Raw genomic sequence first — 10,114 nt, 5'->3', positions numbered from 1 at the left:
TGCTTGGCCTGCTGTGTTCATCCAGCCCTGCACCTTGTTGTCTCTGTGTATGTGCATAAATCATTATAGATAGCAGGACAGGTAGGGAGAGCAGTTAATAAAGCATTGAGCATTCTCAGCTTCATTAACAGGCAAATAATACAAGAGTAGGTAGGTTATACTGAACTTGTGTAGGACTTCAGCTGTAGTAATCTGTACAGTTCATTATAAGAAGGGTATGAGCACATTGGAGATAGTGCAGAGGAGGTTTACAAGAATGGTTCCAGGAATGAAAAACTTCAGTTAGAAGAATAGATTGGATAAGTTGGGACTGTTTTTCTTGGAGAGGGAGAAGGCTGAGGAGATTTGTAATGGTCTACAACACATAAAAAGGCTTTTTGGCCCATTGAGTCTGCAGTGGTCAAAAACAACCACCCAACTATTCAAATCCCATTTTACAGCATTTCGTCCATAGCCTTGTATGCCTTGGCATTGCAAGTGTACATCTAAACACTTGTTAAATGATATGAGGATTTCTGCCTCTACCACCTACAGTGAGTTGCAGATTCTCAACACTCTCTGGGTGAAAAATATTTCGCTCACATCCCCACTAAACCTCCTGCCACTTACTTTAACTCTATGGTCAATGATCCCTCCACCAAGAGGAAATGTTTCTTCCTGTTTATGACCCTCATAATTTTGTACATCTCTTCATGCTCCTCTCTCCTGCCCAGTCTCCTCTGCTCCAAGGAAAACAATGCTAGTCTATCCAATCTCACTTCATAACTGAAACTGTGGCAAAGGGGAGGCGATAGCCTAGTAATATTATTGCTTGACTGTTAGCCTAGAGGCTCAGGTATTGTCTGGGGACCCAGGTTCGAATCCCCCTGTGGCAGATGTGAAATGTGGATTCCACAAAAACCTGGAATGAAGATTCTAATGATGACCCTGAAACTATTGCCAATTGTCAGAAAAACCCGTCTGGTTCACTAATGTCCTTTAGGGAAGGAAACTGCTACCATCCTTACCTGGTCTGGCTTATGTGTGACTCCAAACTCCTAGCCAGTGATGCCCTCATCCCATGAATGAATAAAACAAAATCTGTGCGTATAACAAGTACCATTTTCAACTCCCCAGCACATACCTGGTATCTTTGGGAATTATAAATTATCTCCAGGCAATGCTAAGATAGATAAGGATCATTGAGGCAATCGTGATGTGTGCTTTTTTAAAATTACTATTACTTGCTTTCTATTATGAAAATATAGAACTGAGGAGGAAGTGTTCAGCAGACAAGGATCATCCGATTGAAGAAAGAAAATCTTATTCAGTTCTTAATATGAAATAAAGATAGAAGGAGCTGGAGGTTTGGCGTCATCTGTGGAGGGAGAAACAGTTGATGTTTCCAGTCCAATTCACTCTTAAGCACTTAAGCAGAAAGATGATGACTATTGAAAGAGCCAGGGAAGAGGAAGAATAAATTTAATATTTAAAAGAAAAGTCACCATAATCACAGAATACCATAGGACTGCTCTCTCATTAGAGAGATGATGTGGTGAGTTTAACCCGAGGGTCACCATACCTCAGGAAAGGGGTGAGGTTGAGAAGGTGGGACCTTCATGATAACTTCAGCCACTCCAGGAAATGAACACAAAGTTTTAGCATCATTCTGCATTGCAGTCCAGCTGTGCTAACTGATACAGTATTCACTGTTCATACTGTGGTCTCCTCTTCATTCGGAAGATCATCCAGAGACTGGGTAACTGCTTTGTGGAATGCATTTTAGTCTGCAAAATGATCCGGGTTCCTTATTTGCTTGACATTTTAATTCACTACTTTGCTGTCACACTTAAATTGCTGTTCTTGGCCTTAACCTTAAGGGAGGTTTAAGGAACTTTGCCTCATCATTGGATCAGAGACCAGGAGAGGGACATACATAGACTAATTATCACCAAGGCCTGTAACTTCAAGCAAGCTCAGATACCATTGACCCTCTCTCAATCGTCTCCATGTACTCGCAAATAAGTACGCAGAAGTTGTTCCACCCAGGGACAATGTTTCAGTGCACAAGAACCAACTGTGCTGGACCCAGAGCCCAAGCCACTGGGACCATTGGCTCAGACAGCCAGATACATTCTCGGTGATGCAGTCCAGTGTTGGCTGCACTCCCTCCTGTAGGCACAGCCCCTCTGATAAAGGAGAAAGTGCAGCCAACACGGAACTGCATCACTGAGTGGCTTTTGCCAGGTTCAGTTGAAGAGAAGAAACCTGCAAGGGAGGTTGGTGAGAGGGGAGAAGGAAGCTGCAATGTGGTTGAGGGGAGAAGATGGTTGCAAAAGAGGTCTGGTGAGAGACGGAGACTGCAAGAACTTTGTGATGAAGGAGGCTACAAGAGTTTGGTAGATAGGGGAAGGCCTCAGTGGGATGAATTCTGTTGGGGGTATTGGAAGACTGAAGGAGGATCAGAAAGGGAGGCTGCAAAGAAGAGAAAAAATTAAATTAGTCAACAGAAGGAATATTCAGCTAACCCAGAGCCAGGAAAACTTGAGATTGCAATATGAATTACTAGCAAATAAATCTGTAGTTTCTGGTTGCATATATTCAGGAATTACTATCTGGAGAAAATGCCATGAATGCTATTCTCATGAACACAGTGGTAATTGTTCATTTTAAATCTGATATTGAGATCTGAGATGCGGTAGAAGGAGTAGTAATTGCCTGGTTAAAATCTTCCAGTTTGTGTACACGTGATGGAAAGTCATTAGCTCACTAGTCTGTGGAAGGCGTATTTAGAGTGATGGCTTTTTGTGTGTAGAAGTGTGCCAGTTATTTTGAAAAATATTTTTTGTTGCCAGCTGTGTTGTCTTCGTTGGCCTTCAATTTAAATGCTGTGGTATCTCTAGTGAATGAATGCTCTCCTTGTGCATTATGGTTTTAAATTTAATGGAAGGGTGATGATTGTTGAGGATATTGATGAATTCTTCTAATTCCAAATACCTCAAGTCAACACAAGTACAGAAGATAGTGTTAGGATGTGACTGCTTCACTTCATAAATGCGTTAGTGAGAATGAAAAAGAAGCCCCTGAAAATGAAAGAGTAGTCCCTCCAAAAAGAAACTTCTGCATTTCTGGCATCTTCCAATACTTTGTTACTATTAATTTTCTGATCAGTTTGGGAAGGCAGAGCAACACAATGCTGGACATGTTAATTCAGAGATAGTAAGAACTGCCGATGCTGGAGTCAGAGATACCACAGTGTGGAGCTGGAGGAACACAGCAGGCCAGGCAGCATCAAAGGAGCAGGAAAACTGACATTTTGGGTTGGGAAGAAGAAGGGTCCCGACCTGAAACGTCAGCTCTCCTGCTCCTCTGATGCTGACTGGATATGTTAATTGACCAGTTTTGGGGCTGGAGATTTAGAGGCAGGAGTTTGAATGGTGATACCTCCTGGAGTACACGGGGCTGCAGTTGACAACTCTAGACTAACAGCTTCAAGCATTCAGAGAAGAGAAGAGGATGTTTTATGCTGCATTCTTTATTTCTACTGAAATAAAATCAATTGATAGCTATCATTCAACAAATAAAATGATAACTGAGTGTTTAAATACACAGTGTGACAGGTAAAATAGAATGCACATTTGAAAACCATGGCCACAGCTTTTCACCAAGCCCAGATCCAATGATTGTTTTTTAAACATATAAACATGGACACCTTTTCTAGAAGAAAACTAAAGCAGGTCCCTGGACCTTGCCATTTTCAAAATTAAATGTATTTATATTGGAAGAGAAATCACAAATTTCACATGTGGCTGTGTGATTGACAGAAGTTGGGAGATTAAGTTGATTTCTCCTATATGTCCTTCAACAATGTCATGCTCCGTATTTTGGTTTGTGTGTTTCTGGGCATACATATGATTTCTAGTGGTGACCATTAAAGGTCAGGGCAAAAAGAAGGACCTGGAGCCATAAAGGTGAGCAGGCTTTGTGGGAAGAATATTTAGAAGGCAAATTGTTGATTTGGGTTACAAAAGCAAAATATTGCAGATGCTGGAAATCTGCAAAAATACTGACAATACTCTGTAGGTTAGCAGTATTCTGTGGAGAGAAACAATGTTATCTTCAGAAGTTCAGCTTTACGTTACTATTAATGAGGCAAGGTAATTTGCCACAGTCCATAAAGGACTATGGGCACTTCCCTTCATTAGAGAGAAACAACTGGTCACATACTTTGAGTGAAAACATGTCACTGCTTAATCCGCTATTATTTCAGCATTAACGAAGGCTAACAATGATTGGAATGCCATTTGAACTTTGTATAAAGCATTCAGAATTTTTGTCGCCTGTTCCGATTTCTCCCTTTAATTGTCCATTTAAATTGTAGCTTTCTGCTCCAACCACAACCACGCAGTCTGTAACTTCGCAAATATACACTTGGAGCTGTGGATTGAGTTTAGTTGTGATGCTCTGCACAGTCGATTATCTTGTTGTGATCAACTGCCGCAGCTCATACTCTTAACCAGAAGACAGTGGGCACTGCCTCCATGTTTGGAAGCATTGGCAATAGGAGAGACCGGATAAGCTGGGACTTAGAACATAGGAGGTTGAGGGGTGACCTAATACAAGTTTATAAAATCATGAGGGGTATAGCTAAAGTAAACAGCAAAGGTCTTTTCCCTGGATGGGTGAGTTCAGAACTAGAGGGCATAATTTTAAGGTGAGAGGAGAAAGATTTAAAAGGGATCTGAGGGGCAACTTTTCACACAGAGGATGGTTCATATGTGGAGTGAACTGTCAGAGGAAGTGGTAGATGCAAGTACAGTTACGACATTTAAAAGAAATTGGACAGGTACGTGAATAGAAAAGATTTAGAGGGTTATGCGCTAAACGCAGGCAAATGGGACTAGTTTGGTTTGGGATAATTATTCAGCGTTGATGAATTGGACCAAAGGGTTTCCGTGCTGTATGACTCTATGACTCTGTAACTTCATGGAGGCCATGCAAGGCTGTGTCATCACATCAACGTTCTTCATCGCTTTCCATGATGTAACACTCCACCCCATGTCCAGAGGCATCTGAGAAAATGACCCTTAAGCAAAATATCCTGAAGACAAAGATCTTCTGTCTGCTAACGAAATACCGTGGAAGCAAGAGATCTGGGGTAAAAACAGAAAGTGCTGGAGCAACTCGGGTATGGCAGCATCCGCAGAGACAGAAACAAACTTAATGAGGTTGTAGACATGTTTGCCGAACCGATAGGTTTGGTTGCAAATGTTTCATCACCCTGCTAGGTAACATTGTCAGTGCACCTCCGGTGAAGCGTTGGTGTTCTGTCCTGCTTGTTATTTATATGCCTCGGTTTGCTGGGGTGGTTGGTATTACTTCTGGTTTTATTTCTCATTAGTTTGCACATATGGTCTAATTCAATCTGTTGATGGAGTTCCGGTAATATACAAAATACCATGCAAGGACTGTGAGAAACACTCCATAGGCCAAACCAAAAGAAAATTGACAATATGGATACATGAACAACAACTAGCCACCAAGAGATACGATGAATTCTCACTTGTCTCACTACACACGGACAACGAAGGACATGAATTCAACTGGGACAACACATCCATAATAGCACAAGCCAAACAAAGACATGCCAGGAATTCCTGGAAGCCTGGTTTTCCAACCGGAACTCCATCAACAAACACATTGAATTAGACCCAGTGTATAAACCACTGAGAAACAAACCCAGAAGTAATACCAATCACCCAGCAAAACGAGGCATATGATAATAAGCAGGACAGAACACCGATGCTTCACCGGAGGTGCACTGACGACGTTATCCAGCAGAGTGACGAAACATCTGCAACCAAACCTACCGCCTCGGCGAGAAAGTCTACAACCTCGTCTACAACCCAAGCTACAAATCTTCTCAAAAACTTTAAACAAACTTAGTGTTTCGAGTCCAATATGACTCCTCTTTGGAAAAGACTGCTGAGTTTATCTAGCACTTCCTGATTTTGTTTCTCCTACCAGCCTGCTGTCACCACACATGACAGCACTCTGCATAATGTGGATCAGTTTCCATACCTTAGGGCTTCCTCTCAGTGAGTGCAAACATCAGTAATGAAATTCAACATTGCCTTGAGTGTGCAGACGGAGCATTTAGCTGCCTGAGGAACAGAGTGATGCCAAAAACCTCTCATCCAATATCAAACTTATAGTTTACAGGGCAGCAGCGATAGAATATCAGGCCAACATCCCAGTGTCAAAGCACTGGTTTATGGTCAATCACCTGTGCTGGGCAAACCGCATCTTCCATATACCTCATATATCTGTCGTAAGACTTGCAAAACTAGCTGTCTACTCTGAGCTTCATCATGGCAAGCAGTTACTGGAAGGGTGGGTAAAACACTTCGAAGATGTTCTTAAAGCTTTCCTGAAAAAGTGCAATATGTCCCATCCACGCTGGAAATCTTTTAACTTAATGTTTAATTTAACTTTCAACATAATTCCTTTATTTTTCTAGTTTAAATTAAGAAAGATTTTAATGTTAACTGTAACCGTATTTCTTTATTTTTCTATTTATTCTATGACAGTAATGCGTGACTTCTCATCTCTGTTTCTCTTACTGCTGTGTAACTTTGTTTTTTTTGTACGTAGGTACCTTTGTACCTAACATGGCACCATGTGTGGGGACTATATACACCTTTCACTCTACACCTGTACTTCTGCACTTGAGTGCACATGGCAGTAAAATCTAAATCTTAAGCTCTTAAATCTGTAGCCCATAACCACCCAAACTCCAGAAGACACACCTGCAAAGGTGCAAACCATTTCAAACATCTCCAACAGGCTTGGCAAAGGCTTCACAGTGAGGGTATAAATCACTGAGATAGCAAGAACTGCAGATGCTGGAGTCAGAGATAATAAAGTGTGGAGCAGCAGGAACACAGCAGGCCAGGCAGCATCAGAGGAACAGGAAAGCTGACATTTCAGGTCAGGACCCTTCTTCAGAAGTGGTGGATAGGTGGGAGAAAAGAGCAGCACCTCATATTCCGCCTCGGGAACCTACAGCCGAAACGCCTAAACATGGATTTTACCAGTTCCACCACAGGCCTCATCCCTTGACTAACCTTCCCTCTCATCCCCGCCACCTTGACCTGACACAAACTGTCCATCTTCTCTTCCACCTATCTGTCCCTCCCACCTCACTGACCAATCCCGACCACTACCTACCTGCTCTCACCTATCACCATCCCACCTACCTTCCCCCTCCTCTCTCTATTTATTTCTGAGTTCCCGTTCCTCCTCCCCATTTCTGAAGAAGCGCCCTGACCCGAAACATCAGCTTTCCTGTTCCTCCAGGTCCATACTTTGTTATCTCTGACTCCAGCATCTGCAGTTCTTGCTATTTCTGTATTATAAGGTAATGTGTTTCAGAAAATACATTGTTGCATGTTGTAACAAACAACACCTTGCGTTATAAAGCATCCTGGTACATCTTCGAGTTACAATAAATTTTTCTTTAGGAAACCTGTTTTGCAGAGATGGTGCTGAATTGGGTAAAGAGTTTAATAAAGGTATAATATGCACATATGCTTCAGTGAAATCTATATTTAAGCTGACGGTCTTTTTCCATTCTAGGAGCCGGTGGTGTTGACAGATACCAACCTGGTGTACCCAGCACTGAAGTGGGACCTGGAATACTTGCAGGAGAATATTGGAGATGGGGACTTTTCTGTTTATGTTGCCAAAACGCACAAGTTCTTATATTACGATGAAAAGAAAATGGTTAACTTCAAGAATTTCAAGCCAAAGTCTAGGAGGGAAGAGATGAAATTTAGTGAATTTGTGGAAAAACTTCGTAAAATCGATCAAAGTGACAACAGGTAAAGCATGAACCATGAATCTTGTATTGTGCAATTATTTCAATGCAATGCTTGTAAGATACAGTTTAATTTTACATGTAAAACTCTCTGATCCTAGGCAATAGAAATATAAATCTTACATTGATATAGTGCCTTTCACAACCTTAGGAGGTCCAAAAGCACATTAAAAGTAGAAATGTAATGTTATAATGAAGGAGAAGTGGCAACCATTTTGCACACAGTAAGGTCCTATTGGCAGCAATAAAAATAAAAAATGCGAACTGGTAGTATATATGGAGATAGCAAAACAGTTAATATATCAGCTCAATTAATATTCATCAGAACTGGGAGAAGTCACAAATGTAATAAGTTTTAAGAAACTGAAAGGAGAGAAGGTGGAAAAAAGAATAGGGTGGAAGACAGGAGAGAGTAAATGACAAAAGGGTTCATGGATTGACGTCACAGAATGTAGTAATGGAGCAAGGGATAGTATGAAGGGATATGGATCAAATGCAGGCAAATGGGACTAGTTTATTTGTGAAAACTGGGTGACGTGGGCAAGTTGGGCTGAAGGGCTTGCTTCCATGCTGTAGACCTCTATGACTCTAAGTAAGGAAATAAAATGATGTACCTCAAGGAGTTCTGATTTACAGAATCATTGGAAAGCAAATAAAAGGGAAGAAGAGGAAAAAAAAACTAAACTAGCAAAGAGAAAGGAAACAAAATGTGAGCATATCTTAAGATCTGCAATTGTTGAACTGAATTGTTGAATCCAGAATGATTTAAAGTGCCCAGCTAAAAGATGGTATGCTATTCCTCAAGCTTGGTTAGATCTTCATTAGCACACTGCAGGCCATCAAGTACAGAAAGGGAAGACTCGGAACACAGTGGAGAATTTAAATCAGACACAATTGAAAATGTAGGATCATGCTTCTGGATCGAAAGGCTATTTACTGCAAAAGCAGTCACCCAGCTTACTTTTAAGATTTCCACAATGTAGAGAAGACCACGTGGTAAATAACAAAAACAGTATACTGAATTGAAAGGTGTACAGGAAAATAACTGTTTCACCATGGAGGATTCTTTGAGACCCTGGATGGTGAGAAGGGATATGGTAAAAGGGCGAGTGTGATAATGAACGGATAATCTGTGATGTGGGATAAGTGTACATAGAGCCCATGGAGGTTCACTGTTCTGCTCTTTTTTGAAGAACATCATACAATCTTTAACATCCACTTGAGAAAGAAGACATGGCTTTGGTTTAAAGTCTCCTTGAAAGATGAATAGACCCTTGTTATACCTTGTGTTCATTTTTAACAAAAGTTTATCCCCTAACTTCACAAATCATAGAGTCATAGAGATGTACAGCACAGAAGCAGACCCTTTGGTGCAACTCGTCCATGCCAACCAGATATCCTAAATAAATCTAGTCCCATTTACCAGCATTTGGCCCATATCCCTCTAAACCCTTCCTATTCATTTATCCATCCAGGTGCCATTTAAATGTTGTAATTGTACCAGCCTCCACCACTTCCTCTGGCAGCTCATTCCATACATATACCACCCTTTGTTTTAAAATGTTGCCCCTTAGGTCCTTTCTAAATCTTTCCCCTCTCACCTTAAACATATGCCCTCTAGTTTTGGACTCCCAGGGGAAAAGACCTTGTCTATTTATGCTATCCATGCCCATCATGATTTTATAAACATCTATTAGGTCACCCCTCAGCCTCCAACGTTCCAGGGAAAATAGCCCCAGCCTATTAAGCCTCTCCCTATAGCTCAAACCCTTCAACCCTGGCAACATCCTTGTAAATCTTTTCGGAACGCTTTCAAGTTTCACAACATCCTACCTATAGCGGGGAGACCAGAATTGCATGCAGTATTCCAAAAGTGATCGAACCAATGTCCTGTACAGCCGCAACCTGACCTCCCAACTCCTATACTCGATGCACTGACCAATAAAGGCAAACATATCAAGCGCTGCCTTCACTATCCTGTCTACCTGCGACTCCACTTTCAAGGAACTATGAACCTGCACTCCAAGGTCTCTTTGTTCAGCGACAGTCCCGAGGACCTTACCATTAAATGTATAAGTCCTGTCCTGATTTGCCTTTCCAAAATGCAGCATCTCATATTTATCTAAATTAAACTATATCTGCCACTCCTCAGCCCAGTGATTAAGATCCCATTGTACTCTGAGGTTTTTTGCTGTCCACTACACCTCCAATGTTGGTGTTATCTGCAAACTTGCTAACCATACTTGCTATGTTCAC

At 41.4% G+C, this 10,114-nt stretch overlaps 1 protein-coding gene across 1 annotated transcript in view; it reads left to right on the top strand.

Annotated features, from left to right (window-relative positions):
- Positions 1-7,866, top strand: part of LOC125486844 (hypoxia-inducible factor 1-alpha inhibitor-like) — a 43,883-nt gene extending 36,017 nt beyond the window's left edge. Inside the window, exon 2 of the mRNA XM_048616175.1 lies at positions 7,618-7,866. Coding sequence (XP_048472132.1) covers positions 7,618-7,866 — 249 coding nt within the window. The remainder of the gene's footprint in view (positions 1-7,617) is intronic.
- Positions 7,867-10,114: the final 2,248 nt, after the last annotated feature.

This window comes from Rhincodon typus, chromosome 34 (assembly GCF_021869965.1).
Source record: "Rhincodon typus isolate 14 chromosome 34, sRhiTyp1.1, whole genome shotgun sequence".
Classification (NCBI taxonomy): Eukaryota; Metazoa; Chordata; class Chondrichthyes; order Orectolobiformes; family Rhincodontidae; genus Rhincodon; species Rhincodon typus.
The sequence above is the reverse complement of the archived record's forward strand: the minus strand, read 5'-3'. Positions and strand labels throughout refer to the sequence as shown.